The 24,517-nt window shown below is 34.9% G+C and overlaps 1 protein-coding gene across 3 annotated transcripts in view; it reads left to right on the top strand.

Moving 5' to 3' along the window:
• The first annotated feature begins 1,505 nt into the window (after positions 1-1,505).
• LOC120418442 (E3 ubiquitin-protein ligase SH3RF1-like) overlaps positions 1,506-24,517 on the top strand; it is a 35,286-nt gene continuing 12,274 nt past the window's right edge. Inside the window, exons 1-4 of one of the 3 annotated variants that reach the window (XM_039580852.2) lie at positions 1,506-1,601; positions 1,670-2,502; positions 18,874-18,982; positions 20,858-21,236. In XM_039580852.2, coding sequence (XP_039436786.1) covers positions 2,389-2,502; positions 18,874-18,982; positions 20,858-21,236 — 602 coding nt within the window. In that variant the 5' untranslated portion in view covers positions 1,506-1,601; positions 1,670-2,388. Of the gene's footprint in view, positions 2,503-5,505; positions 5,637-18,873; positions 18,983-20,857; positions 21,237-24,517 lie in introns of those variants that run through there. The other 2 variants (XM_039580851.2, XM_052707896.1) reach the window with 2 other exon arrangements.

The raw sequence follows: 24,517 nt of genomic DNA on the forward strand, positions 1-24,517 counted from the left end.
CGCGTTCTGTCCTCCTCCTGCCGCTCGGTCCTCCTCCTGCCGCCCGGTCCTCTTCCTGCAACTTGGTCCTCCTCCTGCTAGCTCTTGGCTCCGTTGCCATTTCCAACGGAACGGCCGCAGATCTTTTCCCGGTTCCGGTGGACAGCACCTCTAAATCCCGGGTCCACAAATCACGGTCACTTTCACCGGCAAACACAACAAACAGGACACGACAAGTCACAACGCGATTGACTTCGTGGCTAATAAACACGCGGCTGAACTGGCAAGCGAAAAACAAACTTGACAGTTCGAGCGAAACTGTTCTTGATTGATCAAGATCACTCGTCATAAACATGGATAAAAATTCATAAACCCATGAATGTTATGCACGAATTCATGCATTTTATTCATGAAATCATGTAAACTTTCATGAAATCATGAAAAACATGATTCATAAATTCGCGAATAAAATTTTACGGCGTAAAATTTACGCATGCATAAATAATCGTAAAATCATGAATATTTTTCATGAATTCATGAAGTTTAGTCATGACTTCATGTAAATCAGTCATGAAATCATGAATAGTGATATGCATGATTTCATGAAGGAAAATTCATGAATATTCGTAAAAATATTTTAGCCATGAATAAAATTCATAAATTCGTGCATTTTTATGCACGATTTCATGAATAAAATTCATGAAATCATGAAAGGTATCACGAAATCATGCACAAATTTATTCACGAATTCATGAATCGAAATTCACGATTTCTCGCACACTTTTTTTTCCGTGTACGTGCGCATGTATTGCGTGTACGTACACAAAAAAGATTGAGGTTAAATTTTGTCCGGCCAGCAAAATCAAATGGTGCGCTAGTGTGTGTACGCGAAACGTCATAAAGCTCTATGCTCAAGACAAGACAGTGAGCCATAGAGCAACTCTCTTTCCTACAAACAACTGGAATTTTTAAGCTGGAGAGTTTTTCTTGTAGCCACTGTCTTATTTTGATATTTTAGCATTAATAGCATTCTTGCAAGAAACAATAAAATTTTCAATTATAAAAAAACTTTATTGAAAAATTTCAATCCACAGCATTTAAACAAATTTTCAAAACCCCTCGTTCCACCTGTACACACAAACACGCGCGGAACCATTCATTCCGAAACCTTCTTCATTCAACTCTGCCTGCAAGCCAAACACAATCAAATCGCAACGCTATCGACAGCGCACTTGTCTGCCCATCGCAGAATCATCACAAACACACAGCCAAGTCCCAACGGCCTCCCTCTTCCCAGCCAAAACGACAAGGGGACCACAGACAAATTTTTATCTTGAATCGCCCTGCTTTAAGAAATCTTGCACCGCGCACGCACACCACCCCAAACTTAACAGTTCTTCTCCCCCATTCATACGCGTCTCATGGCATGCTACGATGGTGGTGGTGATGGTGGCGCTGCTGCCACTGGTGGTGTGGGTTGCGCGCGGCCTTCTGCGATATCCAGCCAGGCGCTTAGTCAAGAATGCCTCCTCGGCCAGGTCACTTCTCTCGGGGTTTTCTTCGCGGGGCGTAACACACGGATACCTTTACGAGAGGGGGGGTTCGCAGAGCGAGTAGTTCAGGTGTGTGAGGGAAAGAGCCCAATATTCTGAAAGAAATTCCATTAATGAAAATTTGCCCGTAATTATAGCTCCGAATAGCCAAATTGACCTCCGCGCGGGGATAATTGCTCCCGGAGGCAGTTCGGTGGCGAACGGGGAAAGGCCGGGGTTCCCAGAAGAAGAATTCAGAAGAATACAGTGAAATTCGTGGAATAGAGAGCAGCGCGAGGGGTGAAGGTGGTGTAAAAGCTCCACATCCGGGGGCTTCAAGAAGATACCCAGTCCGAATTATGCACAGCAGTCTGATACAAGGGCAGTAGCGGTTGGGCGCAAAGGGGTTGACGATAAGGCGACTGCCTCAAGGAATTGCAGTGTGGAGAAAAGTGTGACACAGGCACAATGCAGAAGGGAAAAGGGAGTTCGCAAGGATAGCTCGTGCATTCCGTAGCTTGGTGAAGGGAACACAAGGAAGGGTTGAGCAGCGAAGACCGTTTCGAGAGGTGTCCGGAGTGGGGCCGCGTACAACAAAGTAAGCGTACATCTCACAAATTGGTGCAATTTTTACCCATCAAATGGGGTGAGAAGACACATCAAGTGTCAGAAGGGGAAAGGAAGTGAAAGAAGCCAGAATACCTGCGGTGCTACAGGTTTTGTGTGCAGGAATCAAAGGAGCCCGAAAAAGTGCGTAAGGTGGATGAGGGCAAGTGCTGGAAACATCGAAGAAGGCCGAAAATTGTGCAATACAGGAGTTCAACCAATGAGCAAATAAATCTACACAGAGGAATCTACCAGGAAAAAGTCAGAAACCATGGATGAACGCCTGCTGAACGACCTGCTCGAGTGTTCCGTGTGTCTGGAACGGCTCGATACGTCCTCGAAGGTGCTTCCCTGCCAGCATACCTTCTGCCGAAAGTGTTTGGAGGTAAGTTTCGGGACATTCCAGAATTCCACCATCTTCGCCGTTGTCGGAAGGCAGAAGAGAGTACGCGCATGTGTTTATTTTGTGCCTGTGGGGCTCATTTATGATGCTGGAATTTGTGCGCTGTGATGAACGGCTAGAGGCAGCAGAAGTTGAAGTGGAAGAGCAGGCTTGTGTTAACTGGCTTCGGCTTGCTTGGATGGACGGACGGACGGAGTGCGAAAGGTCTTCTGAGCACTCTTAATGAGGAAACATGGGGAAGAGTGGAGCCGGGGCAGATGAAGTGTTGAAGATAGTTTAGATAAAATTGTGGGATTCTTGTTCGATGGATGGGGATTGATCGATTGGGATATGTGCGCTATGATGTGTGTGCGTGCATGTGATGTGTCTTGGGAGCGAGTTGTTTTCACAGATGTTGTGGGATAACTTTGGGGAATGCGCCTGCTGGTTGGTTCAGTTTTGTTTGGCTATATTGTACTAATTATAAATTCATAACGCTCATTATGGTTTCATAAACATCTTAAGTATCTTTTCAAAGGAATAGTGCTAGACCGTAATTTTGTACATCAATTCTTTTTGAACTTTCTCTAGAAATGAGTTAAATTTAACTGAAAATTTAAACGCAAATTTAAACACACATAGAGTTCCAAAAACCCAATAACCTGAGAAAAACAAAATTCAAATTTCAAGCAGAATTTTCAGTTTTTTGGTAACAGTAATGCTTTTGTATTTATTTTTTTTTTTTAATAACCAATAAATTCATGACAATATCTTGTAGATAACATGAAAATGCTATATATGAAATACATACATAGAGTTGAACAGGACAAAAGTACGCACGAGGCCAAGGTACGCCCCATCCATTTTGATACTTAATGTTTACCTTAAAAGCTCAAACCCCGAATATCAACATGTCAACATGTTTTAGGGAAATTTACAATAATAAAGTGAAAATCTTGGAATAAGATTGGCAATGGCCTGAGTCGAACTCTAATTTAAGGCTATTGTGTCTAGATAACCAAGATTTTTCGAATTGTTTTTCCAATTATCTACCAACTAGAACTAAATTGGAATTTGTGAAAGTGTTTCTCTTCAAAATAGGTCTAAAAAAGAGTTTTTAAAAATGCAAATGCAAAGTCAGTTGTCAAATCAATTGAGATACTCATTGTTCGACTTTTCCAAAGCACGTGGTTTCGTGCATTTGACAGCTGTCAGTCGTTCTAACTAGTGATATCAGATTCACTAAATCAAAATAAGTTCCATTCAGATTAGCGAACTCACTCTGTATTATATTTTTGTTCTTTAGCCTACCGCACCGCTCTTTAAAATGAACTTTTGACTGAAAGCTCTTCATGTATGCCTATCGACTCTGAATCAAAAACTGGATAAATGTCACTTAGTTTCATCAGCACTGCACAGTGTTCGGAATGGCCAAATTGCTGTAAGTGTGACAACTGACCAAAGGGATTTCAGGTGAGAACGCTTTTGACACAAGTACAGCCCGACTATGTAATTGTAAACTTTGGTAATTATAACTCGGGACTTCGGCAACCAAATTCATCCAAACTTTGGGACAATACACAGAATAGTGAGTATGAGCATGACCATGAGCATAAGCATGAACATGAGAGACTACCCAATGGTTATACCCTCCGTTGCTGAACAGAACCGTAATATCCTTTCAGCAACTGAACTGAACTGAACTGAAATTCAGTTAAGTTTTACTGAAATTTCCAAGGAAATTTCCAAGGAAATTTCAGTAAACGATTCAGTAATTTAGATTTTACTAAATTCTCAGTTTACTGATATTTGTCACTTTGACAGATGATTAACTGAAATTTCAGTAAAATGGTTGTCAAAACAACTGAAATTTCAGCAAAAGAAACGTCAATCAGTTAATTATTTTACTCAAATGGCAATCCAAAATTTGCTGTGTATGCTTCGACGATCAAGTGATGTTTCCCTTATCAATAGCATGAATGCGCTGAAAATATAAAAAACTTCCTTTGATCAGTTGCGAATAGATAACTGTCATTGGCCAACAACGGCGCCCGCCATGTTAGTTTGTAGATCTCGAGTTGTTTGTTATTGTTTACACTGTGTGCTCTATTTTTTGTTTATTCAAGGTCAAACGTCAACGAGCGACGTGCGACAAGATTGCACTACAACGTCGAAATGATGTCTTCAGAAGAAGGGCTATCGTTTAAGTTATTGACATACAGGGTGACGACCTTCCAGGGTGTCTACCAAAATCTAACTTTGTTGGATGACGTTTTAGGGCTTTGTCTTCGGCAAAGTTGTAGCGGAGAAAATGTTTATTGTTTATTGTGCGAATCAACAGGCAGACAAGCCAAAAGATAAACATAAACTAAAGCTACTTAATTACTATACATTTAAATAAAAACTACATATTTATAAAATGAGACAAAAACCTTACCTTGAGGGCATCATGAGAGTTTGTCTAAGTTGCCAAATTTCTAGCTCTTGAACTACATGAGAAGCCTGCCATCGCTCTGTATTGTATGTGTCTTAAAATATCTATAATTTTGCAATACAATTATTCACTTATCAAGAGATTCATATCTAAACAACAACTTGAAGATGGATTTTTCCAAAATATTGCCAGGGGAGCTAAATGACGCAAGTCTTCATCTTAAAGCTTGTTTAATGTCCGTTAATCGATATCGATACTCAGCAAATACCTCAACCCTCCATTCTTGTAAATACCATCGCCATTCTGAAGTATTTCTCTCATACCTTCACACACCACACCGCACTGTCCATGCCCATCTCGTGCGCTATTTTGTGCCATAACTTAGGTTCCACCAACAGTACAGAGAGGGCACAATGTTAGCTTTTTCTCGCCGCAACCTGAACTGGACCCCATTCCGTACCGTTTGCCTTCGCGTGGCTCTCTCTCTCGATTTTCGAGGTTCGTTCTCTGCTGTGATGGGTTTTAGCTAAGTAGGCCCCGATTTGTTCAACGAAGACTTTGTACCGCCCCGCCGACCGTAACACTTCGTCTGTTGTCTTGGCGTCGCCAATCGGATATTGGTTTCTGGTCGATGATGGATTTTGAACGCATGGCACGATCTCCATTCTCGAGTCGATGCTGCTACCAGCAGCGGACAGTGACCGTAATTAATTCGGAATTGTTTGGTAAAGTGGAGCCGATCGTGGAACTTGCAGGCTTCACGGAGATACTTTCTATCCGATTTAGTCGGTAAAGTTGGAGGAGCAATGGGGCATTCTTCGGCTTGAATGATATGGTTTTCCCGATTAACCTAGAAAGTGACTTCAATTGGAGGTATTGCAGGTTGCTGGGAACTCTGGTTGGCACAAGTGAATATAATTTCGATTTCGTATATCTTTTACTCCAGTTTTTTATACAATAAGGAGTCAAAGAATAAGTTTAAAACTTTTCAAAATTCCTAATGAAAAAATTTCATGCTATAGAAATATCGTAAGGAAATGTAGACCTAACAACGATGAACCTTTTGTAAAAAAAAATATATTTTTTTTTTATTTAAATTACTGGGAACATAATAAGAGTACGCAGTCTTCAATGCTAGTCTATGATTCATCTTAAATAGATAGTCGTTTCTTACAAATTTCCGTCTGAAAATGTGCAAATTGAATTGATAATGTTAAACAGATTATTGATAAGGTTGCTATGTAAAATTTGAATAAAATCACAATTAAATGTTTGTTTAACACTGGAACGCCCAACGCATGTCCAACTTACACGGACGCCCAAGGTTCCCAAAAAAAGGTGGAACGGTAACTTCGACTCGCTGGTTCTCGTGCCTGATTCAGCCAATCAAGATCATTCTTCTTTCCGAAAACATCGTTCCACATTTTTTTAAACGACTGCCTCCACGGAATTTTTGGCGATTTTTTTTACACGCGTAAAAAAAAGTTGGAACGATGTTTTTGATCGCAAAAATTACATATTTGATCAAATTAAGTTCTGCAAAGTTCTAGAATCATCTAGACATCCTTACAAATTAGTGGGAAAAGAATCATATTGATTGGTTGAGTTATGCCCCAGAATTTGAAGTTGAAGTTATCGTTCCAACTTTTTTGAAGCCTTGGGCGTTGGAATGTTAACTAAGTTTTATAACTATTTATAAAATGTATATAAATCACGGCGTGTTTTCTGGGCAACCTTAAGGAGAAAAAATAATCATCACTACTTTCAAAAGTGTCTTATAGAGCGAAATGTTTCATCGGGAAATTTCTGAGATATCTCTATTTTAAGTTTTTTCTTTTAAAATCTTTGATCATTTATTGGAAACTTTTAAATAACAGTCCAGGAAACTTGTCAAATGATGTGTTTCATGTGTATTTTACTGACCAAAATACATTTACTCACAAGATCCTCTGTAATTATTAAGTCAAATGTAATTACAAAAGCCGACTCGGTCCTAACCAGGTCCCAGTACCGAAAAGGACCTAATAAAAATAATTTTATGAAAAAAAAATATCTCAGAAATTTCCCAATGAAACATTTCGCTTTTAGAAGCATTGGAAAGCTGAGAAAATTTCCTATAAGACACATTTGAAAGTGGCGATGACTATTTTTTCCTGATAAGGTTGTTCTAGTAAACACGCCGTGAAATACGAGGTTAAGTAAATAGAAAGTCTCAAATTTCGACCACACAGCCAGACTAAAAAAACACTTGTTTAACACTTTTTCGAAAAAAAAATAAGAATAGATAAATCAGAATTAATATTTTTAAATATTGTCGCTCTTGAGTCTGAGGAGTTAAACCCTCTCTCATTTGGGCAAAAAAATTAAATAGGTAAAAAACTGAAATAACACGCCACGGTGTCAACATTTGATCTAATCTAATCTAATCTAATCTAACACAAACGCAGCCAGTCCGATGAAAGCATGCTGGAAAGTCTTGTGATTAGATTACGCCACAAGCACTTTTCTTGTCATTATTAATAATTGCAGTACATCCGAGAACACCCGAAAATGTATTGCAAAAATTAAAGCGGCCAGCCCTACTACGTTGTGTTTACCGCAGAGAGGATTCTGAGAACGGATCACATTTCACAGAATCTACAGGGAAGGAAGGATGCGTGGACATACCGTACCAAACGCTCCTGTTTACAGTTTCATATGTGTTTTGTATAATGTGTAAAGTGTAAAATATAGTGTGGTTATATAATCAATTAAATATAATAATGCAATATATTGATCATTTAATAAAATCCCTTCACCTATATATAATAACCAAGCACCCAAACACAAAAACAGCGACACAAAAGAAATGAAAATGAGCATGCAAAAACAAGACAGCGCGTCCCCGTGGTCAGCGCACTAACGATGCCATTATTTAATTATAATAACCGCGCACCCAAGGACACAAACAGCGACACAAAAGAAATGAAAATGAGCATGCAAAAACAAGACAACGCGTCCCCGTGGTCAGCGCACTAATGATGCCATTATTTAATTATAATAACCGCGCACCCAAGGACACAAACAGCGACACAAAAGAAATGAAAATGAGCATGCAAAAACAAGACAGCGCGTCCCCGTGGTCAGCGCACTAATCACGCCACGGTGTCAACATTTGAATGAAAAAAGTGTTTTAAAATGCATAATACACCTGTCCAGTTGTTTTGCCATCATTAGTTTCCAAAATATTTAAGTATTGACGAAAATTTTATTTTTGCGAGAAATAAAATGTTGTGCTGTACATTGTAATTACATAAAAGTTCAAAATCTTTCTAAACGAGCCCAAACATGCTAAATATGATTATCAATGCTCAGTTGATTTGACTTGTATTTTCATTGAAATTTTAATGTTTTTTGAAAAAAATATTTTTTTGCCCCCTGATTTTTCGGACCAATTTTGAAGGGGGGGGGGAGGAATATTTGCAACAGCCTAAAGCAGAAGAATTGGACTGTAGTAAAATTTTATATTTCTGAATCTAGTATTGCGCAATTCTCACTAACTTGGACTTCGCACTAAATTATTGCTATCGATCGCACTTTTGCGACTTGTCAAGCTGGCTTGGGAAATTTTAATTTTCTCAAAAAATGATCAAAGCGAGCCGATGTTGCTCACCTGTCAATCGCAATTTTAAAGTGCGAATGTCCAGTTTGGTGGAAACTGCGACTGAAAATGTAAATAAACAACTGCTGGTTGCCTAGTTTTTAGAAATTTTATTGTCAAAAGAGCGAGATAAAAGTGCGGGCCAAATCCAAGTTACAGTGCAAGGATCAATATGAATCCGCAAAATTTTATACATAAAAAATAAGCTAAGATACATAATTCTTTCTTGTTAAAAAATAGTTTACATAAAACAGGGTGTCCAAAAAAATCCAAAATTTGGTTTTCTTGGACGCTAATTAACGAATTTAACAAATATGTGCGAGATTTTTTTAAGTAGGGAGGCCATCAACAATTTGATTATCACATTCTTCAAATGAGACCTGATGGTTTTGAAACTGGTAGCAAAACAAATAATATTTAAACAATATGCTTTCAATGTTTTGTTGATACAAGATTTCCTTTTGTTATTTTCATCATTACAAAATCAGTTTCATCATCAAGAAAATATATTGTTACGTTTTCTTTGAAATAAAAAACTGGATAAATCCCCATAAGGCCATAGTTTTCAAACCCCTAACTTTCCGGTTTAGTCCGGATCCGGGAACCACTTCTCATGTTGCAAACACGCGCGTACCCTCCACCAGAAACCTCGTGGTGGTCCGGAACCCGACCACTACGACAGCCTCAAAAAAAACAACAACAATGACGAAGAAATTTGCAACAGCGAAAAAAATGTGTGATGCAAATATTTTCACGTTGTACTACACACAAGTTTTGCCCTCGTTGCCACACGACGACGACGACGACGACTTCTAAGATCCGGTTTTGCCCGTATTTTAGAAGGGGACCAACCCAGAGAGAGAGAAAGAGTCTCGCGGGCCTCGAACGGACCAGATTGTTGCAGAGAGATACGACGACGGACCACGACCACGACAACGCAAAACCAACCAACGCGGGCTAAACCGATATTACCTACAACACATAAATATATTCATTTAGCATGCTGGCTTTCGGGTTGGAGATCCCGTGTGAAGCTGGGGTTTTGCTGCAACTTCAGCCCAAGTTGCTCAAGAGTGAAAGAACAACAAAAACATCAACTACGACAACGTGGTCGAAAGGTTTCGACGACGACGGCGAGGACGGGGCTAACATGTTGGGACATGTTTGGGTTGTGGATGATCTGAGCGATTTTCGAGGACGGATTAGTTACTTAATATTTTTGTGGATTCGTTAACCAGCAGTCTATCCTGCTCACGTCAGTGAATATTAAAATTTAACACGAGCAGGATAGACTACTTATTTGCAAATATACCGTTAAAGCAAAAGTTTTTATAAGTTATCTTGCCGTCAGCATTTAGTGCTTTAGTAAACTAGGTATTAAAATAATGAACTCATTTTTTTTTTTAAGTCTGTATTTAAATCAAAGTGGCGTTTGTGATTTTTTAAAGAATGATAAAAGTTTAAAAAGTAAACTTTTTTATCAAATTATTTTTATAAGGTTATTTTAAAGTTTACAAATAAATAAACTAGTGTTGCAAACAAAATTCTTGATTTTAAAAAATATATTTCTAGCGCCCCGATTTCTTGGCTCATTTTGAGACTTTTTGATATTTTAACATTTTCTGCAGCGATCTTTATTTTCAGTAAGACTAGTTGCTTGTTATAAGTTTGTTTTTTTCGAACACAACTTTATCACTGGAAAGTTACACATTATTTTTGGCTTACGCGTTTATTAAAAAAACTTTTTTAATCAAGTTTTCAAAAAAAGCTCCAGTATTCAGTAATCATAGCAAAAATTTAAAGATTTTTAAATTTAGTGTCTTATTGTGCAATTTTAGACAGCAATCCAAGTTTTTTTTTACATTTCACATTTTTACGGAATGGGTATATTTGTTATCTAGCGCCTTTCTTCAGTTTACTAATTGATTCTGAAGCTATCCATATATAAATGATATAAATAAAATTAAAACATGACGAATATTTGAATTTGAATAAAAAAAACAATTAAAAATACAAAGGCAAACACAAAATAATACGTTGAATTAGCACAACTTGAAAGCAAAAAATAGATCTCAGGCATATTTTTTTATCTATACACCCAATTTATTTATTGAATATTGATCATTTTCGAAGAAAATTGATCTTCACTCTAAAATTCTCTGTATTGAATTCAATTTAACGAATTTCTGCACCAAAATGAATCAGCATGTGCCGGTTGTTGCCTTCTTGAAGCCACTGAAAGAATTTTTGGTCTAAATCAAATGTGTTTCAAAATTTATATAATTTTGTGAAGAAAATAACCTGTTCTTTTTGAGACATTCTCGGTTCTCTAAAAAAATATTTTAATTTGATTATCAATCAAAAATTAAAAAAAAAAAACAAAATTTCAAAAGTTATCTTACTTGAGTTAGAAAATTTTGACACAAAACTATAGAATCATAGAATTCGGCTCATGGGTCAAATACGACCAATAATAGAAATTCCCAAATCAATTAAGGGGTTACATATATGTAGAAAATCACAAAAATTAATATTACTTTAAATTCACTTAAATTACTAAAAATATGATTTTTAATAACTCCTGAAAGTTTCATGAAGATATTTCGTGACTGACCTGAGTAGGAGACGATTTAAGTTCAAAATTTTGCTATGCGCAAAGCGAACCGTCAAACTTTCAGAACGTTTTTCTTTACACTGAAATTAAAAAAAATAGTACCAAATTCCTTTACTCTAGGAATTTTGCCTCTATCTTTTCCTTATTTAGTTATCAGGTTTTTTTGATTACTTAATAAGGAAAGCAGCCAAAATTCCTAAAATTAGTACCATTATTTTTTTTTTTCAGTGTAAACACCGAGTTGATTTACGGGTGCCACGATATCTCGAGGGGGATGGACCAAATTGGCTGGAATTTGGGGTAAAGACTCCCAAGACATATCACGTGTGCTTGACGATGCCCTATTTTAGAAGCTTGTTTTTTAGATACATAAATCAAAAACTGACTATTTTTTCTATGAAAAACATAAAAATATTTTTATCTTTTTTAAATTAAGTTATTGGAAATCGGCCTTCGCCATGCACACAGAACCGGTTAAACGAGTCTTCGCTAATTTTTTGAGCCGATTTGGTCAAAGCAGTGTTGAGATATCGTGGCACCCGTTTTTTGAAACTGCTAACTTCAGATAGTTAGCTATATCTCGGCAATGGTACATCCAAATGTCTTCATATTTATTTTGTTAAAAGATAAAAATGTATATTTTAATGCCCTGCAAAAGAATTTAATAAAGTTTAAATGTGTGCTCATACCAACTTGAGACATTTTTGACGATTTACATGTTTGTAACCCCTTAAACAATCTGATTATTATAGTAGAGTGAAAGCAACATGTATTTTCTTGAAGCATCTACACAGAAAAAAATATTTCTGTAAATTTACATTATTTATCATGTACCAAAAGGTATCATGATAAATGATGTGTATTTACATTAGGTTCATTGGAAATTTACATTATATTCATTGGAAATTTACATTAGTTCTGAAAATTTACATTAGTTTTGGAATTTACATTAGTTTTGAAATTTACATTAGTTCAAATCAACTAATTCTGATTGGCCAATGGGAATGAGAAGCTCGACTTGGATTGCAGTAGGAAAAGGGTGTGGCCTATGTTCTATTTTAAAATGAGTGAAACGGGCAGCAAAAGGAAATTATGATTTTAAAAAGTTGTTTCACAGGTAGGGGACGCTTTCTCGTCGACGGCCAAGTGGAATAACGCTGGACTGGAATCGTACGGACGACGGGTAGAATGTTCGGTGTTACTGCGGCTACCCGCTGCCGACTGAGCCATCTTCGCATTTTATGAACGAGCGGCTAAAGCATCAACTTGTTCAGGGCGAGGCTCAGGCAGTGGGCCAGCGAAGTATGAGAGCGATAGAAAGAGAACCAAATATTACTATTTTTAGTTCGGGTAGTTTTGAAGTCAACGTTTGGCAGAAATACATTGGATATATGATTTACATTAAATAGGAATTTACAGGAAGCCGAACACGGGTAGAAATTCATCAGATTTGAGTTTCCATGCTCAACGTTTCCATTATATTCATGATTTACATTAGATTTAGATTTACATTGGAGTAATTTCCATGACTTTTTACTCTTTACATCATATTTCAACATTACATTGAGCGAGTTTACATAAGAAACAGTAATTACGTGCTGTGTAAATTTACATTTTTTTTCTGTTTAATGTTGATGCATCAGCCCTTTGAATAAAATGTGTTTTAATTAGGCCAATTTAATTTAAAGTTTTTTTATTAATAAAAGGTTTATAATTAACAGCTTATAAAGTGAGTGAAAAAGATTTTATTTTTTTTTTTCAAAATAGTTACAATAAATTCTGCAAAACGCCTTTTAAATTCGTGCCCTGCCCTACCGAGCCCCGAAAAGTCAAGCAACCAACAATAAAATGAAATCTGCACCACACGACCAACCGACCGACCTTACAGTACAATTGGCAGCGCAATTGATCTCTTTATTCCCAACCATTAAAACCGCAAAACCAGCGAAACTTGTCTCGGGTCTCTCGGTACTGATACTCGTTTCGCGTTGTCTCCGCAGCCCGGGTTTTGGGCACAGGGAAAAATAACATAATTTCACAAACATTATGATTTCTCATTTGAAAAACCACTTTGATCAAATTGATTTTTCTCTGAAAAATTTAAATTTTCAAATTGATATAAATTAAGTTTAAAACATTACATTTTTTTTCTCAGTGTACAAACCAGACCAACTATTACTGGTAAGGCAAGTCAGTCCGTTTTTCGAGACCAAATGGGAGCCAAGTATAAATTACACACACTTACTCTCGTGGTGTTCTTCTCCACATTTGCCGGCAAGTTGTGTATGCGACCCAGGAGGACTGCCAGTTATGCAACTCTCTTGGCCCATCGCGACTTAGTATACCGAGTACGAAGACATACACCCTGATGATTGTGCAAAAAATTAAGCAGAAAGGTGGTTTGCTCCTAAATCGAAGCCATTAGGCTAATTGTGGAATCGTGAAATGGCTGAAAGATAGAAAATAATCGTAATTTTAATCATTTTTTTAACAGTTATAATACTTGTAAATTTTTTAGTACACATCCCAACTATGCCTCACACGTCTAGAACAAACGCAACTTTGTACCACCGCCCTCGGAAATGACAAATCACCATAACCACACCAGGCCAGCTCGACCCAGCCCGTAGGTCCCATGAGAGAGAGAGAGACTGGGCGGCGGTGGCAAATGGGGCAAATCCAGACCGGCCAATCAATCAAGTCAACTCCTTCGCACAACTTTGTGGGTCATGCGTGAGGTTGATGAGGCCTCGCGAACGAAAAGCCCCGTCCATTCATTCGTCGATGGACTTTTGTCGGAAGATTAATGCGCGAAACATCTCCGTGCGAGCGACAAAATCTCTCCTCAAAGTGACAACGCCGTCCTCAGAAACAAGTGTGGCCCAGAAAAAGGGGAGGGTGGTCGATGTTGGGCATCATCGTGTGAAAAACGGTTTCAGATATCACAGTTTAGCCAAATTGACTCTCTGAATCGCTAATCTTCGCACCAGTGTCAATAATTGGCCAATTTACCCTCGAAAATGGAGGTGGTCTCTGTTGTTGCGTAGTTATTCAATTTTCCGCTGAACGCACACCAAAGTCAGCTTCTCTTGCTTGGTGTCTTGAAATTATTATATTTTTCTATATTATACGATGACTCAAGTAATAAATGAACTTTATCGTGAATTGGCTTTCATCGTTGTCTCACTTGGATGGGTTTACTCTCATTTTTGTTTCGGCCACTTTTCCACTTGGTGGAGCAGGAGTTTCGATACCACAGTGTGGTTGGTTCTATGGTTGACTGGTGTTTTTTGTGGCTTCCCAAAAGGCGAAGTGACAAAATTATTGTATTGATACCGGGTTTGATAAAACTGATCTTAAGCTACATTTTAATTGAATCAAATATTAACTTAATCGTGAATTTTATTCTTTTCGAAAATATTAACTCTGTTGTTTGACAAAATATCAAAAATGAAAGTCATATGAGCAACTCTCTACGAAATCAGCCGATTTCGACCATTTTTATTTTTTGTATTTTTTGATTTGACTCAAACTTTGTGGGGGCCTTCCCTATGACCAAATATGCTATTTTGTGTCATTGGTTCACCCATACAAGTCTCCATACAATTTTGGCAGCTGTCCATTCAAAAATGGTATGTAAATATTCAAACAGCTGTAACTTTTGAGTGAATTTTCTGATCAATTTGGTGTCTTGGGCAAAGTTGTAGGTATTGTTGAGGACTATTGAGGAAAAAATAGGTACACGGAAAAAAAAAAATTGAGGATTTTTTTATCAACTTTTTTTTCACTAAAACTCAATTTCCCAAAATACGTATTTTTTGATTTTCGAGATTTTTTGATATGTTTTAGAGGACAAAAATCCGCAACTTTTGAGCCATAGAGAAACATGGTCAAAAAATCTGCCGCCGAGTTATGAATTTTTGAAAAAATAGTGATTTTTGGAAAAAATCGAAGTTTCATGCAAAAATAAGTTTGACATTATTTTTTAATGCAAAATTAAATTTACAATCGAAAAGTACTTTACATATTTTTTGATAAAGGGCTCCGTTTTCTAAATATAGCCACCGAAAGTTTGATTTTAGCGAAATATTTGCAGTTTTTCAATTTTTAAAAATAGTGACCATGAGTGACCATTTCTAAAAATATTTTTTTTTGAAAAGTTCAGAAAATTTGCTATAAAATTGTCTAAGAGACATTGAAGATTGGAACTTTGGTTGCTGAGATACAGCGGCTTAAAGAAAAAGAAACACGAAAATTGAAGTTTTCTAAGTCTCACCCAAACAGCCCACCATTTTCTAATGACGATATCTCAACAACTAATGGTCCGATTTTCAATGTTAATATATGAAACATTCGTGAAATTTTTCGATCTTTTCGAAAAAAATATTATGAAAATTTTTAAATCAAGACTAGCATTTTAAATGGGCGTAATATTCAATGTTTGGCCCTTTTAAAATGTTAGTCTTGATTTGTATGGGTGAACCAATGACACAAAATAGCATATTTGGGTATAGGGAAGGCCCCCACAAAGTTTGAGCCAAATCAAAAAATACAAATAAAATCCATTTCCGGTTTTGGTAGAGAATTGCTCATATCGCAATAAGTTGAATCAATGCTTTTTTAGGTGTAGCAATGATACAATTTATCATCTATCAAAATCAACTTATTTGCTCTTCAGCAAAACACTAAACATTTTACGAAAATATACGTTAATATCTTAATATTCCTATAAATTAAGAACGGTGAACTTAGTTAAAAAAAAATCGTCCTTTCATCTGATTCTTCGAATTTTACTTGAATATATATTTAAGAATTTTTCCTAAACTTTTTTTTAGAAAATCATATCTCGGTGATCAACGGCATTTTTTCCTCATACTTATTTTTTTGTGAAAATTCTAAACTTCAAATCTGATTATCATAAAACGCTTTCTACATAATGTCAATAATACTTGTATCAAAAAAATTCGAAATATTTGAAATTCAAAATATCAATGAAATTATAAAAAAAAATCTTTTTCGTCTGTGGTCCAGGGTTGTTACGAACGGCGCGGATCGCGCGGATGGCGCGTTTCGCGCGGATAACGCGGATCTGGCGCGGATTTGCTGGCTAATTTTGCTCAGGCGCGGATTTCGCGCGGATGGCAATTTTGATGAATAAATTAATTGAGAGGGATAGAATTACATTGAAATTATTAAGAAAAATATTATCAGGAAAAACGAGAATTTGTTTTTTTTCCTTTGAGTGCAAGAATTTTTTTTCTGAAAATGTTTGTTTGTATTTTCTTAGATGAAGATGAAGATTATGTATAAATTATTTTTTATATGTTTCTTGTCATTTCTTCACATCTCCGGCTCTGAATATATAATTTCTTTTGATTTGAGTAATGACTTTTAACCTTATTTCTTTTATACTGGATTTATTTAATTTTTAATGTTGTACATCAAATATTACAAACTTTTTCCGAAGATATAGACATTAGAATGTGTAACAAAAACGAGTATTGGGGCTTGTTCTGGTGGGCGCCAAATACGAGCTTGATTGGACGTAACAGAAGGTGGCCTCCACTTTCCAATCTAAGATGGGATTTAATCCGTAGAAATATTTTTTTCTAGATTTAAACATTCTTGGTGAAAATTAAAAGATCAGAACATTCAAAATTCAAAGCTTCAGAAATTCAAAAATTAGATTTTTTTTTGTTTTTTTTTATCCAAAAAAAAACAAAATTCATATTCAATTTTTTTCGAATTTCTAAAAATTTTATTTAAAAAATCTGACATTTATAAAAAAACAAAATTTATAAAGTCAAAATTTGAAAACTAAAAAGTATTAAAATCAAAGCAATTTATAAAACAAAAAAATATTTATCAAATATCTTTAGAATTCTTAAGTTAATAAAATCCAAAATTCTTAAATTCTTAAATTCTTAAATTCTTAAATTCTTAAATTCTTAAATGCTACAATTTTTGAAGTCATATTTTATGTTAGAGATTTTGAAATTATGAGAAGAAAATATTTAAAATATCGGAAATGAAATTTCTCCCGGAGTGAAATTTTAGCGAGAAATTTGGAATACAAACTGTATAAAAATTCTTAGATTTTGAATTTTCAGACTTTAAAATTTTGATTTTGATTTATTTTTGAGCTAAGCATTGAAGTTATTTTTTTTAGGTTATTAAATATTGTATTTTTGTAGATTTTTTCATGACCGTCTCTTGAGGTTTTTTTTAAATGGATTTGTTACTTTTATTCTTTTGGAGCCTTTAAACCTAAAATGAGTTTGTTTTTTTTTTTTTTTATCAAATTCTTTGTCAATTATTAAATGTTGGTCGCGATATTTTTTTATATCGCGCGTTTTCGGGGTTTAGGTCGGCGCGGATTTTTTTTCGACTCTCCCGTAACAACCCTGGTGGTCTCAAAATTGAAAATTTGTATTGAAAATGTAAAAAGATTAAAAAGTTTTTACTTTATGGATATACAAAAATAAGCATTATGAGCAATTCCCTTCTAAATTGGCCGTTTTCCCCCCCCCCCCCCCCCCCCCCATTCTTAATCGGCCGGAATAATCAGTGGGGCAAAAAAATGTTTTCAAAAAACTTAAAATTTACGTTCCATCAACTAGTTAAAATGTATTTTCCTGCATTTATAATCATATTTAGCATGTTTGAACTCCTTTGAAAACGTTTAAAATTTTCATGAAATACCAATGCACAGTCCCACGAAAAGATTTTTTTTCGAAAAAAAAAATCCGTCAGTACATCAATATTTTAAAAACTAATGATTGGAAAGCAACGGGATGCGTGTAAAATGCATTTTAAAACACCTTTTTCAACAAAATATTGAAACCTACGCTTGTAATTAAAATGTTCATATTATTATTTTTTTGATTTTTTTTGCCTCCCCCTCGACTTTGGTCAGAGCCGAAGAACATAAACTTCAAAAAATATTTGCAACGGCCTCATTTTTTCATCTACTGTTAGAGCCGTTTAACTGTTGTCCTAAGACTAGTAAGCCTAAAAACATGTCTGAGCTTATCGGTACGAGAAAACAGAGAATCCAACAAAAGTTACGGCTTTATTTGAAAGAAAATTACCATTTTTTCACCATGTTTTCAATTTCGAAATATCACAACACTTTTATTAACTGACCAATCTATCTAGTTTAAAATGATCTGGAATTTATGATTGTCTCACTTTCACTTCTAATAGTAACTGTGATCACCGTTACCGTACCTATCTGTTCGCATTCCTCTTATCGGACGCGTCAAAAGTTAAACTTTATTGGCGTTATTCCTATAGAAGACCAACCAACGAACCATCCTCAACCCAACCGAGCAGCACGGCAAAGTTGGCACAATTCCTGTCACACAAGATGACGTATATTTTATCAGCTCCACGCTCTTTAACTCAACGCCAATGTCTGGCAAATCTGCATAATAAAAAAAATGACTCGAGCTCGCTCGCAAATGCGCTCCATTTTATGCGCCATGCAATTACATCATTAAATCACAACATTGCACCGTTATCTTCATTTATATTAAGGGGAAACTCTACTCTCTTTACCCTTCCAAAGAATGCCACACCACACCGAATGACCCACTTGATAAGGCGCGAATCTGCCTGCCAGTGCCCTTTATCTCAAGATAAGTTTTCTATAATAGAACCTTTTTTTTCAACTTCGTTTTCCAGGAAATCGTTGCCAGCCACCAGGAGTTGCGATGTCCCGAGTGTCGGGTTTTGGTGGAAATCAAAATCGACGAGCTGCCGCCGAATGTGCTGCTGATGCGGATACTGGAAGGTAAGCGCACGAGGATCATCCTAATCTTAAGGCGTCAGGATTTGTGGTAGAAGCTCTTGCACATTCGGGGGTTTACTGAACGTCATGAAAAAAAAGAGACGTGTGCTTATCAGTCGAGAAATTCCATGGGTTGTAAATGTTTTTAGTGTTTTTTTAATTATTTATTTTAAGTAAATAAGATCAACTTGCATTTTATAAAAAAAAATGTTTATGTTTTCTTGTGTTTGGTAACTCAAAATTCCAAAAAGTTTCAGCAATATTATTCAACATTTTCCCTTTGAAGGTTAAAACGCAAAATTTAAAAATAGTCTTGGCTCAAGATATTGGACAAGTATTTTTTTTATTTTGGCATCACACAGTAAAAAAATCATTGTAATATTACATCTGGGAATAGGTGAATCTTTTATGTCAGAAAATAACAAAATTTTACCACAAAAAAAAATGTGTAAATTCATCACTTTTTTAGTGTTTTGTGCTAATTTGACAACTTCCAAATTTACACAATTTGTAATTTACTGAGCTATAAGAGGCGGAAAATATTTTTGTCGGAAAATTTACATATTCAAACAGGGGAGAAGTTCAATAAATGGTTCCCGTGTTTCAGCTTTGAAAAAAATAAAAATAAAACAAGTGAAATAAAGAAATTATCAAGAATAAACATTTCAATAATTTTAAAAGTTTTTTTCCTTCAAATTTGTCGGGAGGTCTAAAACATAAAACAAGTTTTGTTATCCGTAAAACACAATTTTCCCGTAAATGTTAAAGATATCTTGCATCCATTAGCTCTAAATTAAAAATGTATTTTAAATAGTTTAGAGTTTATAAGATTTCAATTTATTGTTTTCGAAGAAAAACATGACGTTTATGAAAAAAATAATTAAAAAATATTTTAAAAAAAATAGCAATATAATGTTTACAAACCAGTTTTAAGAATGGTTTTAAAATCTACTGTATTTTGTTGAAAAATAGTGTGTTCATAACAAACATAATTTTTTTTCTATTAAGTAATTCAAATTCACTTTTCTGGAAAAAAAAATGCATTTCAATTAAAGACGAAGAAATTTTTACATAAATATTTAAGACAAAAAAAGTCATCAAAATACGATTTTTGATATGATTTTTATCTTAATTTTTGTGTTCCAATCCATTACATATTTTAAAGTATTTTGGTGGTCTTTATATAGATAATAACCAACAATCAGGAAATTTTAACATGTATTTTACAATTTAAAAAAAACTACTTCAGCATTCAGCAATTTGTTTTCAAAATAGATTTACTTTTTTGATATTTATTCAAAAAAAATCATTTCAATGATTATGTAAAACTACCAGCTTGGCCAAATTCTGGTATTTTTTTTTTTAATTTTGCTCGTTAATTTCGCCCACTAAATTAAAAGGGGACAAAGCATAAAATAAAGTTTGTAGTGGCATAATGAAGAATGAAGAATGAAGAATGAAGAATGAAGAATGAAGAATGAAGAATGAAGAATGAAGAATGAAGAATGAAGAATGAAGAACGAAGAATGAAGAATGAAGAATGAAGAATGAAGAATGAAGAATGAAGAATGAAGAATAAAGAATGAAGAATGAAGAATGAAGAATGAAGAATGAAGAATGAAGAATGAAGAATGAAGAATGAAGAATGAAGAATGAAGAATGAAGAATGAAGAATGAAGAACGAAAAATCTAAATCAAGGGTTATTAAAAAAAAAATGAAATTATTTAACAACTGTTTAAATTTCAAAATATTGATACCGTTATCAGTCGTGGAACTTCATCACTACATGCAAACACTCTAACGCATAGTATCCATATCAGCGTCCCTCACTAACATGTCTATCCGTGCGTTTGCACGCTCTTATCTTCTTCCCACAGGCATGAAAACAGCTGAGCTGAATAATCAAAACACAAACATAAACAAAGCTGCCCGAACCGGTGTTGGAGGCAACGGTGGTGGCGGCGGCGGTGGTAACATCTTCAACCTGCAATTGCAACTGCAACAACAGAACCATCCAAGCATAGCTTTCCAAGGTTCTTCACAGCAGCAGCAACAACTTCAGCAGCACCATGCGAAAAACAGCAAAAATGACCAACCCCACCTCCAGCAGCAGCAGCACCACCACCCCCATCAGCAGAGTAGTCAACAGAATCAAGGCCAGCATGGCCGGATTATTGCGACCAACGGCCAGGCGCTGGACCTGTCCAAAATCCCACACGCGAAAGCATTCTACGACTTTGCCTCCAGTGAAACCAGGTACGACCAGAATGAACCTTTTGCACAGGAAAAAAAACAACTAAATTATTGAGGGAATCACTTAACTTTAAAAATACCAAATTTTAAGTAAATTTACCAAAATCTACAAAATAAAAACTTAAGCGCCAAACTTTCCTCAATATTTTTACAAACTTTTTCAAACCGTGTAAAAACCCGTAACAGGAATGGGTTTAAATTAAAAGTTGCAAACCTGGTTTGGGACGAACTCGCCATGGGTCGGAGTCGGGGTTAGAGGGTGCACTTATTATTTATGCAGTTCGGTTGTAAGCAAGGCGTTCGCAGTGCAGCACGTTGGATGTTACTGTGTCGGGCGACACTGCTGGCGACTGGTTCAGGCGGTGGCACATGCAAAAAACAACATTCTGCTGAGGTTGTTTTAAGTTTAGCCAACCTTGAGGATTAGCATTTTGTTGGTCAGTAGAAGGCAAATTTGTGGCTATTTACAGTTGTGCTGATATTTTTTGGATTATTTTGTCATTGAAGTTATTTACAATTTCTTCATTAGTCATTATAAATAAAAATAAATCAAGACTTTCAAAAGCCATTGCCATACAAAATTTGTCCTAATTGAAAACAACTTTGGAGTAATACTCTGTCAACCTCACAAGAAACTTTTTCCTCAGAAGGATTTTTGATCCCTAATCACGAATAATTTTGTTTCATAACTCGTGACGATGATTTTCAATAAAAGATATTTTTCAATTATTTAAATTTGACGCTCGAATTAACGCTCGACGCTCGATCCAATTTTCCATAAGTTTGTCTTTAACCACTCGTTTTATTATTTATGTAAGCTTATTTACCATTCAGGTTGCTACCATTCACTTTGATACACTGAAAAAGCTTATATCTGTCTATTGGTTTTTGAAAATGTTGACGCTTAGACTACTTTTTAAAAATCAGTTTTGGTTAATGATTTTTGTATTATGCTAGGAGAAATATACCATACTGAAATTTTGGTGAGTCTTTTTGTATCATCTTAGGTTATTTTGTCAAAAAATTAGAGCGAAAAAAAACGTGACATCACCATTAAATTAACTTTTAAACTTAAAATCGAAAAGCTTCATAGAAGTGGCGTGTATTTTTCTTCCAGTGTATTTTTTTTTTTCAGAAAACCCGTCCAATTTCCTGCAAGTGTGTCCACATTTTGATAGAATGCCACGGCTTAGAGACACAGTAATTTTGAAATTTCGAAATACAAAAAAAAAAAATGAATAACATACGCTCTACTCAAACGTCATTTAAGAGTGCATCTTGCTCCGTATACACAAAAATAAGCCTAGGATGACATGTCTACAAAATATCATTGAAATCGGAGAGGGTGATTTGAGCTGGAAATGCCCTTTTACGGAATAATCGGAATCATTTTTTACAGAAATTTGATCCAATAGTTGCTGAGATATTCTTACCTGGATATTGGCCTTTTTTTTGAACCTCTGTTTTTTTTCTATCAGAGGGTGTATCTTAGAAATTGGTTGAATGTAAAATTTTTTGAAGCAATTTTTCAGGATTTTTTCTTATTTTTTAGAAAAAAAACGTTATCTTAAATGGTCCAGCTTGGTAATTCCTTTTTATACAAAAAAAAGTTGGTGGATATATCATGAAAACGGTACCCTTTAGAAAATTTGTTGAATAGTAATTTTTGATTGGAAATTTGACGTTATATTTAAAAAAAAAATAGATAAAAGATTATCTATTTAGCCAAAATCATCATTTTTGATCAGTTTGTGTTGTAGCTCATAAGATAACATATTTGGTCATCTAAACGTCCAAAAATAAAACAAAAATCGAAATTGTTATTTTTTTCGCAATTTGAATCTTGTGATAAAATGTGAAACTTAAAAGGAGGGGCGGGTTAGATTAGATAAGATTGGATTAAAATGTGAAACAAAATATGGATATTGGCAACATTTGCATAGCATTGAAAAAAACTATGAATATTCATCATTTATCATAATTCCCAGAAAATTGCTCAATTAATAAAAAATCATTTAAGGTCTAGAATAAAAAAAAATATCTTTCTTTGTTTTACATATTTTCTGTAAAAAAAAAAACTTTATATTTTAAGTAAAAGTTTTACTCAATAATGTTTAAACATAAGTTCTCAAAAATGTATTTCATACATAACATTTTATTTTTATTGAAATAGTTAATATGTTAATAAACTTGTTTCATGTGAATTAGTAATTATTTATTCATGTTCATCAGTTTTAAATGGAGTATAAGGCCGTTGTAAATATTTTCCAACGTTTATGCCCCTCCCCTTTCAAAATCAGGCCAAATATATTACCAAAATCTTAAAAATTATAATGAAATTGGAAGTATAATCAACTCAATGCATTTTCCTGCGTTTAAGATCATGTTTAGCATGTTTGGAATCGATCAAAAATATTACTGCAAAACAAATTTCTATCGACGAAAATTTATTTTAATTTTTCATTATTTAGCCCGCTGCAAATTTTTTTTGAAGTTTATGTGTGGTCAAGGGGGGCTTGGACTTTTGAATGAAAACAGTGTTTTAAAGTGCATTTTTCACCTGCTCAGTTGTTTTGCAATCATAAGTTTTAAAAATATCCAAGTATTGAAGAGATTTTTTTTCCGCCGAAAAAAAAAACATTTTGCATTGCTGTACATTGAAATTCCACAAAAATTGAAAATATTTTGGATCAATCCCAGACAATATTAAACGCAGGAAAATGCCTTTCTTATTGTTTTCAGTTGGTTAGACTTCTAATTCCTTTAAAATATTGAAGTTTTTTGAAAAAATATTTTTTCTGCCCCCTGGTTTTTCGAACCGATTTTGACATAAACTTTGAAAGATATTTGCAACGGCGTTAGATATTTTAAAAAACAAATGATTGCACAACAACTGAGCAGGTGTAAAATGTATTTTAAAACACTTTTTTGCAATTCCGTCGTGAAACTACTCACTTTTCCTGTCATTCTTGAACGACGAAATAGCCTACTTTTCTGTACCAAAAATAACAGAATCGAATAGCAACACTTTTCAAAATAAATGCTGAAAAGTTCTACTTTTCAGCACTCAAATGGGTGCTGAAAAGTTGAACTTTTCAGCACTTGTTTCGAAAAGTAACACTTTTCAACATTTTTTTGTATTTAAACGATTTATCGACAAAATACATGAAAATTTGACATAAAATTTCACTCAGTGTGTGTTTTTTGGAATTGCAAAAAATGTTGTATGGAACTCGTTGCAAAACTTGATTTTTTCAGCACTCTTCGTATTTATCCAACTCGGT

The sequence above is a fragment of the Culex pipiens genome, chromosome 2 (genome assembly GCF_016801865.2).
Source record: "Culex pipiens pallens isolate TS chromosome 2, TS_CPP_V2, whole genome shotgun sequence".
NCBI classification, from domain to species: Eukaryota; Metazoa; Arthropoda; class Insecta; order Diptera; family Culicidae; genus Culex; species Culex pipiens.